The sequence below is a fragment of the Telmatherina bonti genome, assembly GCF_933228915.1.
Source record: "Telmatherina bonti genome assembly, chromosome: 3".
Taxonomy (NCBI): Eukaryota; Metazoa; Chordata; class Actinopteri; order Atheriniformes; family Telmatherinidae; genus Telmatherina; species Telmatherina bonti.
This window is the reverse complement of record NC_136621.1, coordinates 32,554,157-32,572,807: the sequence shown is the minus strand read 5'-3', so window position 1 is coordinate 32,572,807 and position 18,651 is coordinate 32,554,157. Positions and strand designations below refer to the sequence as shown.

Here is an 18,651-nt window from a genome sequence, read left to right as displayed (position 1 = left end):
GAGAAATTTTACAGGAGATTAGACTGAACAGTGATTTGTTTCTTAAAACTCCAGAAACTTGCTTTATAATCTTAAATTTTCCAGTAATTTCTGTAACGTTTGTTTTGTAAATCCCTACAACAGACGACAGCTTGAGTTCACACTTAATTTTTTATCTATTTCAGGATTTTAAATTAATTTTACTGGTCAAACCACCTATAATCTACATTTTTAGTATATTTTCTACATTTCTTGTCTCAAAGCCAAACCTGTAGCCCATCTTTTATGTCCAGCTTTGGTTTGCATTTTGTAACCAAACGTCCTCTAATGCAAACATGTTAAAAGAAATCAAAAGCTGAATTAAAATAAAAGATAAATCAAAATGTTTTTATACAGTCATTATATCCTGAGTCAGAAAAAAGATTAAACAAGCTGTAAATATTTTAATTATTTTTTTAATGTATAAGTCACGTATAAAATGTCATCTATTGAACAGGATGACCTCCAGATTCTATATATTTCAATGTGTGAGGCTCTTTGTGAGGTGAAATACAAGAGGTGGTGTCGTCTCTGTCAAACCTGAAGATGAACAAGGAAGCAAATCTGCTAGCAGGAGGCAAGAACTAACAAGCCTTTTAGAAGCAAACAAAAGAAACAGAACAAGGGAAAAGGTGCAGGATGTTTGAGAACATTAAGGATCTTGCGATTGTTACGACCCCAGTGGTGTCTATGGGAAAAAGGGGGTTGCAACACAAAAGAGTGGCAACTAAAATTTCACCAAGATTTACAAATAGGTGAATTTACCAAAACAATAAGGGATAACTCAAAACTTCCCAATACAAAAGAGATAACTTAATACAATAACACAAAACCCAAACAACTCTAATCACAGACAAAACACTACAAGGTCTGTAACTCTACAGCAAGTCAAAAAAAAAAGTCCCAGAAGGCAAAACCTCAGCAAAACCCACAAACAGTCCAAAAGTGGCAAACTGTGTCACACTCAAACACAGCTGCCCTGAATGAGGCTGATGATGTCCCTTAAATGGTAAATGGACTTGTACTTCTATAGCGCTTTTCTAGTCATACAGACCACTCAAAGCGCTTTACACTACTTGTCACATTCACCCATTCACACACACTCACTCAACACACTCATACCCCGATAGGCACATCGGGGGGCAGTTTGGGGTTCAGTGTCTTGCCCTAGGACACTTCGGCATTTCAGGGGAAGCCTGGAATTGATCCTCCAACTTACCAGTTGAAGGACAACTGCTCTTCCTCCTGAGCTACAGCCGCCCCAGGATTGGTGGAGGACTGGTGGAGAGTGGCAGAGGAGGTAGCCAATGAGCCTTGGTCCTGAAAAGTCCTCCACCAATCCTAAAGCGCCAAGGGGTAGAGGCTGAGATGCAGAAGGCTGGCCAATCCTGGTCTTGTGCGGCTGTTGGGACATCTTCCTCCACATTCCAGCAGGCTTGGGCCGTAACACTCCCCCCCTTAAAATGGAAACCTTAAAAATCACAGTTTCCGTAAACACAATCAGGAAGTACACAAAACAAATCAGACACGAGACAAGGTATCGGCAAGTATGTTGGCTGCACCCTTTTTGTGTAGGATTTTAAGGTTGAATTCCTGTAAAACGAGAGCCCACCGCATCAGTCGCTGGTTATGGTTGTACATGCGAGCGAGAAATACTAGCGGATTATGATCAGTGAACACCTGAGTGGGAGCAGGGCTGGATCCAATGTATACCTCAAAGTGATGGAGGGCCAAGAGCAGAGACAGGGTTTCCTTTTCAATGGTGGAATAATTAAGTTGGTGCCGGTTAAACTTGCGAGAAAAATAGCAAACAGGGTGGTCAGTTCCGTCACTACTAGTCGGCAGAAGGACGGCACCAGCTCCTACAGCACTGGCATCTACATCAAGCTTAAAGGGTTTAGTCAGATCAGGTGCAGCAAGGACAGGAGCATGCACCAACAATGATTTCACACTGTCAAAAGCATGTTGACAGGCTTGGGTCCACTCAAATTTCACTTTCGGGCTCAATAAGGATGTCAAAGGGTGTGCCACTGTAGCAAAGTTACGGCAGAAGTTGCGGTAATAACCTGTCATTCCGAGGAAACGCCTTAAAGCTTTCCTGGTATCCAGGACAGGAAAAGAGCTAACCGCAGCAATCTTTGCCTCTACTGGACGCACTTTACCTTGTCCCACCTGCCTGCCAAGATACGTCACAGTCGCTTTGCCAAATTCACATTTGGCTAAGTTTAAGGTAAGCGACGCGCTCACAAGACGAGAAAACACTTTACGGAGCACAGCTACATGTTCTTCCCAGGTAGGGGAGTATACAACCAAGTCGTCCAGATAGGCATTGCAATTTGGGATGTCAGACAAGACCTTATTCACCAAGCGCTGAAAGGTGGCTGGTGCATTGCACATTCCAAAAGCCATTACTGTGTATTGCAGGAATCTATCTGGTGTGACAAAAGCTGATATTTCAGATGCTCGGTCAGTGAGGGGGACCTGCCAATATCCTTTCATAAGGTCCAGCTTACTGACAAAACGAGCAGCACCAAGGGTATCAACACAATCCTCAATCCGCGGTAAAGGATATGCGTCGGTAACAGTTACAGCATTCACCTTCCGATAATCAGTAATAAACCTGGGGTATCCATCAGGTTTCGTCTCAACAAGGCATGGTGAACTCCAAGGGCTAGAACTATGTTTGGCAAAGCCATGTTGAAGCATATAGTCAGTTTCACTACTCATCTGGGCTCTTTTGGTTGGATTTGCTCTAAAGGGATGTTGTTTGATAGGTGTTGCATTACCAACATCAATGTCATGTTCAATAACAGTCGTACGTGTTGGTACATCACTGAACAGCTGAGAATGTTCATGCACCAGAGACATAATGTCTGTATGTTGCTTTTCTGTCAAATGTTGCAGAGAAAAGGGCAGAGACTAACATCTCTGAGTTTGACAATCGCGGAGTCAATCTGGACACAACCCGAGTGGATATACTCTCATCCGGGGAACCTTGAGGGGAGTCTGCTATGATGAGAGCGGAACTATGAGTAGCCATTGGTGTTGAAACTGATGGAGACGCAACAGGATCACGTGTCACATAGCGCTTTAGCATGTTAATATGGCACACGCGTGTTTTGCGCTTTCTGTCAGGGGTAGAAAGGACATAATCAGTGTCACTTAACTTGTTTTGGACAACGTAAGGACCAGAGAAACGAGCACTTAAGGTCGAGCCAGGCATAGGCAATAAAGCTAGAACTTTATCCCCAGGTTGAAAACCACGTAAAACAGCGGATTTATCATGATGTTGTTTCATCACTTTCTGAGACGTCTGTAAAGTCTCAGCAGCAAAGGCACGTGAATGATGTAAACGCTCACGAAAGGAGGAGACGAAGTCCAATACATTACTTTCTGGTGATGTGTGGGATTCTAGTAACTTCTCCTTGAGGACCTGGAGGGGTCCCCGAAGCGTATGGCCAAAAATAAGTTCCGCAGGACTAAAACCCAACGATTCCTGGGGAGCTTCGCGAACTGCAAACAGCACAAAGGGGATGCCTTCATCCCAGTTTCTCTCTTTCTCTAAACAATATTTACGTAGCATTGACTTTACTGTCTGGTGCCATCTCTCCAATGCGCCCTGACTTTCAGGATGGTAGGCGCTAGAGGTCACATGCTGAACATTTAGTTCACGTAGTACTTGTTTAAATATTGTTGACATGAAATTAGATCCTTGATCCGTCTGGATTACACGGGGAAGACCAAATGTGGAGAAGAATTTTGTCATTGCTTTAATTACGGTGCGCGCAGTAATCCGGCGTAAGGGGATGGCTTGTGGGTACCGAGTTGATGCACACATTAAAGTGAGCAGAAACATATTTCCCGATGTAGTACGAGGGAGTGGACCCACACAGTCTATAATGAGACGCTCAAATGGTTCACCCACAACAGGGATTGGATGAAGCGGGGCACGGGGAATGGGTTTGTTCGGTTTCCCAGCAATCTGGCAGGTATGACAACTACGACAATAGTTAGTCACATCAGACTTAAGACCAGGCCAGTAAAAATGCTTTAGTATGAGCTGGTAGGTTTTGGTAATGCCTAAATGACCCGATCATGCGCCATCATGAGCCAAATGCATCACCTGGTGTCGGAAAAGCAATGGCACCACAATCTGGGTTACTACATTCCAATCAGCATTTGGTAGCACTACAGGGCACCAACGTCGCATCAGAATGTCATTCTCAATGTAAAAACCAACAGTATCTGCACTTGCTTTCTTGGCACTCACCACCTCCTCAAAATACTTTTGCAAAGTAGGATCCTTCCTCTGCTCGGCACCCAGCCGTGCACGTGAAACCGGAAGTGTGAGGTCAACAGGGGGTTGCAGAGCTTTCTGAACTTTTACGTCAGACACTGTTTCGTTCTCCGCAGTACCCTCCTGTGTAACTCCACCTGAAAGTAGTGACATGAGAGAACTGTCAGACAAATCAATTTCAACATTTTCTGTTTTCTTTTTATGCTTTTGAGCACGAGTGAGCACACACGTCGTGGATATTTTGCTTTCAATACCAGACTTTACCAGGACGTCAAGAACCTCAAGGGCAGGAACTACTCTCCTTCTAGGCAATGACATTGCAGGTGGCAGAGAAACACCGTCAATGGGCAAAGCTGAACATACAGCCATTGGAAAACTTCCAGTCACCAAATCAGTTTTCAGATGCACCAAATGTACTGGTCTGGGTGCATATCCCATTTCCACACCTCGGAGAATGATACTGTACCCAGCATATGATGCATCAGAAAAAGGTAATGTGTTAGCCAATATAATAGTCTGGGATGCACCTGTATCACGCAGAACACATACCTGTTTTTCCTCAGATGGATTATTAGCCAGCAAAACTGCTCCGGTAATTACAAAGGGCTGAAAACATGGGTCAAGGGTGCAGTCAACTGAGTTCATCATACCTAATCCTGATTTTAACAAACCAACACTTTTAGGTTTTGATGGAGAGTTGTGAGTTTTATGCTTCAAAGCCAGACAGTTGGAGATGAGGTGTCCAGTTTTGTGGCAATAAAAACATTCCCTCACCTCTTTTCTCTGTGTCTTCAGTACAACAGGAACAGTTTCATGTACAGATTCAGCTTTTGGTACGGTTGAATGAAAAACTGTTTTATGTGTCAGCGTATACTCATCTGCCAACACCGCAGCAGAAGACAACTCATGCACTTTCTGTTCATTTAGGTGAACCACAAGACGTTCAGGAAGACAATTTTTGAACTCTTCTAACAATATCAACTCTCTTAGAGTTTCAAAGTTTGTGATGCCACATGAAGAACACCATCTGTCAAACAGATTGCCTTTTTCCCTGGCAAACTCCACATAGGTCTGAGCGGGGCTTTTCTTAAATGTTCTGAACTTTTGCCGATAGGCTTCCGGTACAAGCTCATAAGCTTTCAGAACCGAAGCTTTCACAATGTCGTACTTTAAACTGTCTGTAAGAGGAAGTGCTGCTACTACCTCTTGAGCTTTTCCGTGCAATTTACATTGGATGAGAAGGGACCAAACATCCTGAGGCCACTGCAGTGCATGTGCAATGCGTTCAAAGGCTGCAAAATAACAGTCCACTTCAGATTCTCAGAATTCCGGAACTAAAGCAATAAACCTGGTTATGTCCAAAGGACTGGTAGGCTGTACTGAGGCTGCAGACCCAGTAGGTCTAGCAGAGGGTGGTGAGAGCCCAAGCCTTGCTTGGGAGTCCAGCTCTAACTGGCGTAGTCTCACAGCTTTCTCAGCTTCAATTTCCAGCTTTTTAATCTCAAGCTGCATTTGTCTCTGCTGAGCTTTCTCCTGGGCTTCCAGCTGTAAACGGGCTAGCTGAACTCTTAGACGTGCCTCAACTCGTGAGCCGTCAGAGCTGCTGCCAGAGAGGGGATCAAAGCGGGGAAGAGTGGCAGGAGTCACCGGCTGGCCATCTCCATCTCTTTTTTTCACCTCCGGTTCCTCAGAACCCAGTTGAGCAGCAAGCTCGGCTTGATCACACACCGCCGCAGTGGAGGGAACCAACCTCACAGGCGACACAGCCTTTGTTTCAGGAGTTCCAACGTCAGTCACCACCAGAAACTGCAACTCCACCAAGCGTTTCACCACCAAAGCCTTAAGATCCTTCTTAACCAGTTGCTTAGAACACGGAATATCAAAGTGACCTGCTATAAGGAACAAATCATCCTTGCGGCACGAGTCAAACTGATCCAGGGAGGGATCCCGAAGGAAATGCTCCAAATCAAACTGAACCATGCCTCGTCTTCTCATACAATGCAAGTACACACACCAGGGAAAAATTAAACCAATTAACTACAAAGTCACTGGGAAAAGTAAGTTATCCCGGACGAGCCCCCACTATGTTACGACCCCAGTGGTGTCTATGGGAAAAAGGGGGTTGCAACACAAAAGAGTGGCAACTAAAATTTCACCAATAAGATTTATTTACAAATAGGTGAATTTACCAAAACAATAAGGGATAACTCAAAATTTCCCAATACAAAAGAGATAACTTAATACAATAACACAAAACCCAAACAACTCTAATCACAGACAAAACACTACAAGGTCTGTAACTCTACAGCAAGTCAAAAAGTCTTAATAAAATAAAACCCAAACAACTCTGTAAACACAGACAAAACACAACAGGTTCTGTAACTCTACAGCAAGTAAAAAAAAAGTCCCAGAAGGCAAAACCTCAGCAAAACCCACAAACAGTCCAAAAGTGGCAAACTGTGTCACACTCAAACACAGCTGCCTTGAATGAGGCTGATGATGTCCCTTAAATAGGAGAGTGGCAGAGGAGGTAGCCAATGAGCCTTGGTCCTGAAAAGTCCTCCACCAATCCTAAAGCGCCAAGGGGTAGAGGCTGAGATGCAGAAGGCTGGCCAATCCTGGTCTTGTGCGGCTGTTGGGACATCTTCCTCCACATTCCAGCAGGCTTGGGCCGTAACAGCGATGAAAAGCAGGATGTAATATAAACTATGCTCCTGCTAAAAGTCCCAGAAAAATATTTTTAAAACTTAGTTATAACAAAAAGCAAGGTATTACAGTTTACATTTAGTAGAGTTATATAGCAAGCCTTTGGATGTCTGCATTTTTTTTCCATCAAATGTGATTAAAGAAAGAAGTGGTTGCTTGAACAAAGCAACGGTTGAGAAGTCTGCATGTTCTTTCAAATTTCACTTTATTTTAAGTCTACTTTTATTCATAGAAAGGGAAAGTGCATATTAATAAACATCTATGTAAGTATACCAGATTATAGCAAAGCTGTCTTTAGTCCCTTTGCAGGTCAACATAACACAACAATGCATGACGGATGAGCACGGTATTGGATCATTCATTGCTAAATGCTAATTGCTAATCGCTAATATTATTGTATAATGAGGTATAATCACACTCCTAATATATATCTAAAGCTGAAAAGAAAACACAAGCAGTGCAGAAACAACAGATACAAGAAAACCAACATAAAACTTTAACAAAAGCTTTTGAAAGCAGAAGGAAAACCAATTTAAAACTAAAGCTGACTTGAATACCAAACATGTAAATCCAAAGATTAACAATAAAACCAAGAAACAAATAACAAAATCCATAAACTATGACAGCCGTGATCTCTGCAGAGTCCCTTTTATTCTGCGCTGCTCAACATCATTAGTCTTTCTGTTTGTGGACTCAGTGAATCATACAGATGAATCACAGGGAGCCACTTGGTATGTCTGGTTAGATTTTCCACTGCACTCACAGAATTCACAGCATGTTTTCTTTCCATTTCCACGGTTGGCATTTAAATCAATAAGTAAACAAAAGTGCAATTAAATTACTTTGTCCCATTTTCACATCTCTTTTTCTGCTTTTCTCCCCATCCAATCCCTCTCTAACACTTTCTGAAGGTTAGATAACCTTTGCATCCATGAACCAGGGTTAAAGATGGAGACGCTGGCAGTGAAGAAGAGACGAGGAGCACCTGACTTTCAGATGCAATGGCTGCCACCTTTTAGCGCACGCTGAGGTGAAGACAAGGACGGGATGCCTTATCACATCTATGAGCTGTGATGCTGCTGAACGGAGCAGAAGTCATGATAGCGCAAAGACAGTTTGTGAGCTGGAACTGGATGGATGGATGGATGGATGGATGGATGGATGCTACAGACGAACACAGCTCTGGATAATAGTGAGGCAAGCCTCACATTATACTGATGCAGAGGATTATGGGAAACCATGAGGATTTGGCGTCCTTGATTCTCAAACCCTTTTCTGAACTGACTCTCATGCAAACCTGCAGTGACTTTGATTATGATTCATCTTTGTTTTATTTTTTTCTATAACTTATGTTGCCAGAGCAGCGCTGGTCAGCTGTGTGTGGTTCCCATTAAGATGACTTTGCACTAAGTTCAGTTCCACCTTTCTTCAAGACAAAAAAAAAACAAAAAAACAAAAAGGAACAAAAAAGCCTCACAACTTTATGGTTTGCATTTTCCCCCTTTTTGAGTTTTTTCTTTTGAATTTTGTCACATTTAAAGAATAAGGTTGTGAGATAAGTGCATGGACTCAGGGTGATTGACAAGCTGTCACCTGTCTTTATGGGTTCTTTTTTCTTTTTGTAAATTATTTTTTTAAGTAAAACTAGTTTTTAGTAGTTCTGGTATCCTTGTTTCGCCCATTCAAGATGTCATTTGACACTTTCATTGGCAGGTTTGGACTGGAAATGAGTAACTGAAAGCAAAAAGCTCAGCCTAGGCATTATACTCTTAAGTTAACCATGCAGAGGATGTGTTTATCTAACAGAGCATGATCTCAGTTCTACAGACTGAGGAGATGTGAACTGTGGAAGTAAAAACGACCAAAATATCACACCTAATTCACAAATTCTTTAAGATCCCCTTGAAACTGATGAAACTGCAGGTAAGTTTTGTTTAGTCAGTGTTTCATTCAAGTCTCAACATTCACAATTTCCTTTTTCAAACCAGTGGCCTCTGTTGTTCAGATTCAGTTTGAATGCAAAGAACCCTATATGTCAAACACCAAACCAAAATTAAAGAAATGCATATGACTGACATCTTATCATGTTATTGTTGTTTTTAATGAGCATGCCAGAACAGATGAGTGACCTTGTGTGCAGCATTTCAACTGGATGCATTTAATTAGGTCACAGCTGTTTTTAAGGGACGATTAGTTTTACCTCAAGGGTACGTTACCACTTTAATGCATGGGATCTGCCTTGTTTGGCACATTCATACCAGTAATACAAATTATAATTAACATATTAATGATACATTATTACATAATGCATAGCATATCTGAAATTCATTGATGTGACGTGTTGTATTGCTTAAAGTCCTCTAAAAGAGTCCACTAAAACACAGGAGATTGTCAACACTAAAATCATGGGCACATTAATCAGTCAATAAAATAAGGAAGAAATTATTCACAAACTGTCTCTTCACAGCAGTTTGTTTTGGGTCATTCCAGCATAATTTATAGTGATGTTTTTTTTTTTGTTTTTTTTTTTTTTATTTGTATAAAAGTTCAGATAAAGTACAACTGTGAATTGCTGCTACTCTGCGGACTTTGCGTCGTTTGACTACAACAGCAGCTTATTCTACTGTAGTTAGTTTAAGAAATTTTTAATGGAGTGGCAAAGATAAGATGCATTAAAGTGTGGTCGCCAGTCGTTGCAACACCCAGCAGGACCATTGTTAACTGGTTAGATTCACTGTATGAACAGGGAATTTGAAAACTCTTAAATATAAACTATCAACCTTTACAATGTGAAAAACAAAACCATTTACAGGTTCATTTGTGTATACTCTTTATTAAAAACTTCAATCGTACCTTAGATTTCTTAAAATTACTGCATAATACCATTTAAAAATATTGCAGTGAAATATAGTAGTTACATGCTAAGACAAAGCCCTTTAGCCTACAGAGAAATAAAAGATTTAAAACATCACTCATTACATACTAAACACACAGAAAGACCAGTGATCAACCAGTCAGCACTAAAGACTAGTTAATTATTGGTGATGGAAAAAAAAAAAAAACAGCTGTTCTTTTGTGTTGTTCAGATTTGTTGTTGTGGCCGAAGGTCTAATGGAAAATCCTCAAACCCCCCTACCCTCATCTGTCTGTCCAATTTTTGTATAATAGTGAACCAAATATACAACAATAGATTTATTGAGGAAAAAATGCATAACATTAGTTGGCACAGGTATTATTTTTTGTTATTGTAATGTACAATAATGACCACAAGAGGGTGCAATGAGACTGAAATGCTACTTGAACAGAGGCAGGAAACTGTAAAGACAGGACACGGTGTTAATACTATAAGTTATCTGTTTATAGTAAAAAAAAAAAAAAAAAAAAAAAACAACAACAACCTCCTTAAGGATCGACCTGTGCTAATACTGATTTATTACAAGTGAAAATTTGCAGAGAAACACAATCTTGCCTGAAGGTTAACAGCAAAATCATGGCTGAAAGGAAAACTAGCTTTCCAAGTCTAAAGGGAAATAATTCAATTCAACCATCTTTGGTTGCCTGAAACTTTTAAAGGCTAAACCGCATTAAATTAAAACAAAACTTCTAATAAAAGTTTTGTGTATATTTGAATTGAAAATGGTGAAATAAGTTATCTAAGCCTTTTGTGTGTGTGTGTGTGTGTGTGTTTGTTTTTTTTTATTTTTTACAAATATCCAGTTTAAAAACTGCACATAGCATAATAATTAAATGCACAGGTTTAATACAGTTCAATATTATTCCAATTTTTCAAACCGGGTTAATCACATAAAGATTAAAAGATGGACACACCAAACGCAAATCAAATTTCATGCAGCCTCTCGGTGTAAATGCTGGTCCTGCTTCTTGTTTGCCTTGTAAATGAGGACAAGTCAGAAACTGGCTGCCATTCATGTTAACTGCGTGACATACCACTGAAGCTGTGTGTAGGTGTGTGCATACACAATGTCTGACATGGGTGGGGGGGTGCTCTGTTTGACAGTTCACTGCCAGAGGCAAACCTGGATGAGCTCCATTGCTGCAGCAGATACCTTCTGACAGATACAGGGCAACAATGTGTAACATAAAGTGCAACAGCCATTTGATACACATCATTCACAGAAACAGCTTACAACTAATATCAATCAAACATTTTAACTGTTTAGAATAAAAACACATCAAACTCTGACTTCTTATGAAATGTTAGTTTATGAGGAGGTGTTATAGTTCATTACATGACAAAAAGTACACAACATACAATGAGGAAGTGTAGGATCCATCTCTTCAAGTGTTTTCCCTCAGTATCAGAAACATGAATGTCGTAAAAACCAAGTGTCGCTACAATGAAGCGCCATTAGAAAAATGCTGTTCTGTGCAATTCCGAACCGCCTTCCCGTCGGAGCAAACACCACTCAGCACATATGCAATGACTGATATATGTAGCATATTAAGTAAAAAAAAAAAAAAAAAAAGCCTGAGGAGTATTAAGACCTGAAATCTGCTTCACACACACAGTAAAACAATGAACAGAATGAAGAAATGTACATAAACACAAATAAAATGAGGTTTAGAGACATTTCACTTCATCAAATGTCAATGTGACTGCACTGACTAACATAGGAGCACTGAATATCATGCAGTAAAAACACCAAAGAGGGTTTTTATAGTGCAAGTAGGCAAATTCACGTCATATCTTTGCTTGTGCTGCATGCATGAGGACATGCATGGACATTCTGTTTTCACACGTTTGGTCCCTTTTCAATATAGTTACATAATTGCTACCATAAATTATCACTTTGTAACAAAAGTAAGCACAAAAAACATTAGAAAAAATGTGTAGTATGCAAGAGCAAAACAACAGAAGTTTTGGTTTTTAACTTATAAGTTATGGCTTATTCATGGGTGATCTTGATTTAATACTTTAACACTGAAACATTGAAGGGAAATTATGACAATAAGTGCTGATGACTTGGATAACAGCAAAGAGCTCTGCTCTCAAAAAAAGTTTGAAAAAATCCAGGAGATTGAAGTCCAGCATTGTCCTCTTACCTTTTGCTGTTTGTCAGATTATCAATTGCCAAAACTTTCACTCAGATAATCATTTCATGACATCATCACTAGCATAATTGCTACGTTGGTTGCAGCGAATCAAGTCCTGAGAGCCGCTCGCTCAGCTTTTTCCGTCACCTTTCATCGCTGTTTCTCCTCGTGTCCAATGACTTTGCGTATCCAGGAACTAAAAGCTGACACTTTGGTGTAAACACCGGGGGACTGTTGTGTCCTGCAGGCGTGACCCCAGGATGTAACCCCATAAACCACCCAACCCCCTCCTGGGCGCTCACACACCAATGGTCCTCCACTGTCACCACGGCAACTGTCCACACGCCTTTCTGGCTGGATGCTGCCTGCGCAGAGCATACGGCTTGTGAAGGCATTATGGTAATGCTGTTGGCAGTGTCGCCTTGGGAGAAGGGACAGAGGCGCTTGCTGCAGGGTCTTTGAGTATGAACGTCCTGAAAAAGAAAGAGCTTAAAATGAAACGTTTGGAAGAATTTAATTGGGCATTTTTAAATGGTGATGAGTAAAGTTAAAGTTCCAGCAACCTGATATTTTCTAATCTCTGTTTCCATATAAAACACCTGCATCTGGAACAATCACACACCTGTATATTCAAGCACCACTTTCTCTACACAGATTATGATGCACAGTTTTAAGAAATGTTAGAATACCAACACAACAACATGTTAAAGATCTGAGCCAATGAAAATCAAGCTCCTCATTGGCCACATATACACACATATGTTGCTTTTTAAATCCTAAGATGTATGTTGTTCACAAGTACATGGCTGGTGAAAGGTACATTTCTGCGCTAAAGCACAACAGATTGATGTTGACTGCATTCTTGTCACGTTTTTAATGGCGATGAATCCATTTCAAGGTCTCAGACCATGTCAAAAGTAGCTTTCTTTGATGCAACCAGAATTCCCAGCCTTTTTTTTTGTTCTTCTTCTTTTTTTTAAGAATTTCCTCGCTAGCAGCACAAAGACTTCTCTGTGGGTGTTCTCTTTTTATCTCTTATTTCTTGTTTCTAAATCCCTATAATCACACCGTACCGTACAATCTGCGGCAGCTCCAGGTGCTGCGCATGTGGAAAATATGCTTGCATGTGTGACACAAGAGCAGCAGATAGCCAAACACAAACAGCTGTACAAAGCAGACATTTAGCTTCGAGTCAAATTGCCATTGCTAAACATCACACACTCTAAATAGCCTGTGTCGCCTTACTTAAGTAAACGAGCAAAGCGCCCTCTCTCTCTCTCGCTCTCTCTCTCTCACACCCACCCACACGAACATACACATTTTATCACACACCAGAATGACGGAGATAAAAACATACTTAGGGGGGGTACATGCTCTCGAATAGTGCAAGCGTGACCTTCTGCAGGTCTTAAGTTGCCATGATAAATGACATCAGCATGTAATTTAAAGATCACTAACAGATGTGTGTGTGTGTGTGTGTGTGTGTGTGTGTGTGTGTGTGTGTGTGTGTGGTGATATGTGCAAGGATGACAGAAAATGAAGTAAAACATGTGCGATGTTTTGGGGAGGGATTCATTTTCATTTTAGCTGGCTTTGTGGTTGAACTTTAAAATGATTCAAAAGTATATTTTTCTTTTGGAAATAGTTTAATTGTTAAAGAGAAATACATTTAAAAAGGAAAATGTTTTTGTTTTCCTTTATTATATTCTCCAAAGTTGTAGTCTGCATGTACGGGACCCAACTATCCAGGTTATGCTCTTTGCTCTTATAGTTATGGGTAGTCTAGCCATCCTTTACTTATGTAGCAATGAGGATGTCACCTGATGCACTGAGAAGTACCTCGCTCTATTACTCTAATATATTAATGTATAAATATATGCCAATATTGCCGTCTCTAACTTATTTCTCATTTTTTCAGCAGATCTTCCTGATTAAGTGCAGTTGTACATGTTGTTCTGTCTTTCCTGTTGTCTCCACCCCAACCAGTCGAGGCAGATGGCTGCCCTCCCTGAGCCGGGTTCTGCCCGAGGTTTTCTTCCTGTTAAAGGGGAGTTTTTTCCTTCCCACTGTCGCCTCATGCATGCTCAGGATGGGGGATTGGATCCAAGTCATGACTCAATGCAATCAGTTGGTTTCTATTATAGGATCTGTATGAATTGGCTGGAAATGATGTGTATGTTGATTTGTGTATGTAAAGTGCCCTGTGACAACATTGTTGTGAAGTGGTGCTATACAAATAAAGCTGAATTGAAAGAAAATTGAATTAACAAACATTGTGTTTCTTTTTTTAAACATTAAAATTGGGATTTTTATGGTTGCCCTCTCTTTTTTATGGCTCAGGTGTATTTGTAACAAAGCATTTCTAATCAACAGGTGCTGATTCCTCTCTGTAAAATTGTATTATGCATTAAAGACTATCCACTCAACACACACACACACACACACACACACAGATTGCTACCTGTGTCACCCCAACCAGTAATGTGACAGTTGCTGGCCTGCTTAAGGACTCTCTCTTTCCTCATGGGCAGACAAGCGGGAAGGACATGACGGCTGAACGACACACACTCCCCCGGTGTCTGGCCCATCGCCCCCGGTGACAAACGAACCAAAGCCAGATCGTAGTCGTTGCTGTGTGAGAGGTAGTTTGGATGGAGAACAATCTGATCAACGCCGTACTCCTCTTCGTACTCCTCGGGGACGAGGGAGTGGTAGTCGCCCACTCTCACTTTGTACTGCTTGGTGCTGTTTCCGTACCTGCAGAGGGAAGGAAAGAGTAGAAACTGAGGGAGTGTTTGTGTCCGCCATGCCTCAGAAATAGTTTAATAAATGATGAACATGAATTTGTTGCTGTATCTTTGTTTTGTTTCTGTCTGACACATAGGTTTATTCTGAATGTAACAGAATGTTTTCCATGCTTTCCATGCACTTGTCATCCATGTCTGGACTCTTAAAAATGGAGTGCGAAAGACGGAGAGAGGGGAACGGGGTGAGACAGGGAAAGGGGGGGGGGGGGGGGGGGGGGGAGTGGAGAAAGATGAGAAGTGGAGTGAAAGAAGAAGGCCTTTCGATTGAGCCAAGAGTCTGTGTCCAGTTACACATGGTGGAGTGTTTCCGGAAAGATCTCTTGACCTGTGAATGCCACTGAGTTTCTGGCAGGGCGCAGACCCTGCTGACCAACCTTTTAAGTACATAAAAATTCACACACACATGGACGCAAACACACATCACAAAGTTAGTAGTGGTTATGGTGTAATATAAGATAACCAGCAATGTTTCAGGGCTGAAGGAAAATCCGGATTGAAATCCACCTTTTACATGTAGTTATTACTGAAAGCAGTTATATTGTTGCTGGCAGAGGCCCCGGCTGTACAGTTACAAGGTATAAATAGGTTTAATGCGTTAACTGCATGTGACCGCTGACATGAGGGCACTTTTAATGAACCTCCTAATGGGAGTGTAAGAAACAAAGTGACATGATCTTCCTCACTGCACCGGACAGCTTGTCTGCAAATTAAAAAGCCAGGCGTGCAAACTTGTTCATGGATTTATGTGAAGTCTGTATGTGTGTAAATACAGTTCTGTGCAAAAGTCTTGAGCTGTGCTTTGTCTATTAATATTTCACTTCCAAGGAGACAAATTTCATTCGAACTTTTCCAAATAGTCATGAGCAATAGTTTTCAAGGCTTCTAAAGCTCTATTAAAACTTTTCAATGAACAAGACTTTTCACTCATTTTCAGTCCTTTTGCATTGAAATATGTTTTAATTAAGTAGTTAAATACTGAACTGTGAATGATTCAAGCACACAAAAAGAACCAGACTCAAGGGATGAACCTCTGCTGCGTCTCCAGACAACTCAGCAAAAAAAGACATTTTATAATGTATCAGTCCAGCACTTTGTTATTAGCAGGCTGTTGCAAAGATGCATGCATAATTTGTTATCAATATTTAAATTATTCTGAAGTAGATACAGTTTAATAATGAGATTAACATGATAATATTGAGATATTATTCAGAGTCACTACCATGTTTGTAGTGAATCTTAATATTTGTGGGAATGAATCTGCCACATTGCCATCTGTACCACTTGGTTTAGATATCACATGACCAAATGTAAGTGACTTTTAAACCATAACTTTCAAATTTTCAGCATTAATTGTTAATACTAACAATATTAATTGTTTTTTAACCATTAAGAAGAATCCATTAAGAAAAAAAAATCTTTTCTTTGTTTTAAGGAAAAGAAAGAGAAGGAAAGAAATACTTTTCAGCTGCTTTTTGGTGGTGAAAACTTAAAGAAATATGTAACTTTAAAAATCCAAATGATGACCTGTGAGATGCATCTGGATATTTAGTTGATACTGTTTACAGAAGCATCATCAGAAATGGCCTCCATAAAAGCGTGGCTAATAAGAATAAATTCTTTAGGAATAAAGGTGTGTATATACACAATATCTGACATGGGAATTGGTAATGAAGGGAAATGAGGAGAAAACGTTAAGGCAGTGGTTTTCAAACTTTTTCTGCAGGGCCCACTCTTCATCGACGACAATAATGTGGAGCCCCCCCTCCCGTCACGTGAACCAAAGAAACATACGAAGAAATGCTTCTTTAGTTTTAGTGGCTGTATTGGTAACTATAATTAAAACAGTGTCAGTATTATTATTCATTCTTCTGCTTCAGTGTGAAACATTTTAAACCAGGAATCACTGCAAACTACTTCAAGTGAGTGGAGTTTTCTATTACTCCTTTAGTAAAACAACTTTGCTATATATGATAGTTGGATAGTTTATTTCTAAAGTAACTTACAGGCTTTTCTTTGTGTTCAGAATGAAAAGTCCCCAAGTGGTTTTGGAACTTGTTTGGCTTCAGACTTCATTATATTAGATGATAAAAAATTTGGTACATGCAAAAGACTATGGTCTCATTATTACCCGCCATTGGTTATTACTATTCCTGGTCAAGCAGGGACAGATCTGCTCCATCATAGTTTGTTCTCTTTTTGTTTTATTACTTGAAGTCGCTGTTGTTGATTCATCATCATTTCCTATGAGTACTTTTACAAATTTATCCAGTTTAACAACTCCCAAGTTTAATTTAGCCTTGCTGCGCTGTGAAAACTCTGGGCCCCCCAGTTTGGGAACCTCTCCACAATAACTGAAAGTCGGGGCAAACAGGTGTTTCAGAATGATGAATCCTCCCCAGAAGCTTGATCCTTTTTACAGCCAAGGAAGAGTTTTGGAAAGTCCTTTAAGAAGCCTGGAGAACTCTTTCTGGAGACTACTTGCAGAGATAACAGGATATTTTGTCTACAAGGGTTCAGACTGTGTTGAAGAAAAAAAAGAGTCATGTTAAATATAAATGGGTAAGAACAGAACAGCGCTTTTTCCTGATCTACTGTGTTTCTATTTAGGTTTGCACATTTCAATAAATCGCTCCACTTTTTTCATATTTTTTCTAACGGAGCAAAATAACATTTTCACAGAATTGCTTTTATGTGTTTGTTTATTTATTACAGAGTATGTTTAGTGTTTGTGTGTTCTTGTGTGAGCGTGACATTATTTTGGTTACCCTGCATGAAAGGTGACACTGTCAAGTCGGAAGTCCCCATTTCGTCCTGTGTGATCTGGCTTACATACAGCAAATTACTTCTCAAAGCTGTCACAGCCAGAACAGCTTTGAGCATGATGCGTGGACGACTGATATTTGATCCGACAGAGAGAAGTACCGTCAGGTGTTTGAGTATCACTGAGTAAAATGCCTTTTAAAAGAAGAAAAAAAAAAAAACGACACTAGAGACCAGAAAAGTCTTACAGTACTATACCATAGGATAGAATCATATGATAATTAAATTACATTAAGAATTTTTAAAAGAATTTTTAGCTGCTGACTGAGCCAAACCTCTGTTCATACTCAGCTTCCAGTTTGGCTTTCATTACACCTTTATCAAGTTTTATTACTGAATCCTTCTCAACTGTTGACAAAATCTGTCCCGATACACACCGACATACAGTACCTAGCAAAATTATTCATCTACCTTGGCGTTTATCATCTGTTCTTTAAATTCAATCTGAAATTAAAATGGTTTTCTTGTAAGAATTAGACATTTTCATCAACGTACCGACTTGAAAGTGTGAAATATTTGAACAGTAAACAAGAAAAGACACAAGCTTTAAAAGAAAATAAACAAACAAGCATGCATGCAGACAAACTAACAAATTCATCAGTTAATTAGTGGATTAATTAGAAGCACTAAGAGACTGCAGACTTCTGCAAGGCATTGTTATGATTTTTTTTTTTTTTTTTTTTTTTTAATAGGAGGCATTTTATTTAAGTTAAACCCTTTAGTGGCAAAACTGTCCTCATCCTCATCATGATTTAACCTTATTGAGTTACTTTGCTAACAGGCAGAAAGACAAACGAATGCCGCTGAATACATAATACCAGGGGATGTATAACCTAAACCTAGAATCTCTGGAAGACTCACAGATTTTCCTAAAATTAGCCTGAAGTTAGTCCCATAAATTACTGCTTCAAGTTAAATTAATTTCCCAGTCCTTTCCAATGAAAAAAC

General features: G+C 40.1%; 2 protein-coding genes across 3 annotated transcripts in view; one reads left to right on the top strand and one right to left on the bottom strand.

Moving 5' to 3' along the window:
* The window catches only part of ndst3 (N-deacetylase/N-sulfotransferase (heparan glucosaminyl) 3), a gene marked incomplete at both ends in the record, with an annotated part of 47,234 nt that extends 39,267 nt beyond the window's left edge, over positions 1–7,967 (top strand). The window contains one exon of the mRNA XM_079264382.1: positions 7,938–7,967. Coding sequence (XP_079120508.1) covers positions 7,938–7,967 — 30 coding nt within the window. The remainder of the gene's footprint in view (positions 1–7,937) is intronic.
* A 3,346-nt stretch (positions 7,968–11,313) lies between these two features.
* Positions 11,314–18,651, bottom strand: part of prss12 (serine protease 12) — a 28,706-nt gene continuing 21,368 nt past the window's right edge. The window contains exons 12-13 of one of the 2 annotated variants that reach the window (XM_079261600.1): positions 14,538–14,833; positions 11,314–12,549 (exon numbers count right to left, since the gene is read on the bottom strand). In XM_079261600.1, the coding sequence (XP_079117726.1) occupies positions 12,227–12,549; positions 14,538–14,833 (619 nt within the window). In that variant the 3' untranslated portion in view covers positions 11,314–12,226. The remainder of the gene's footprint in view (positions 12,550–14,537; positions 14,834–18,651) is intronic. The other variant, XM_079261601.1, reaches the window with a different exon arrangement.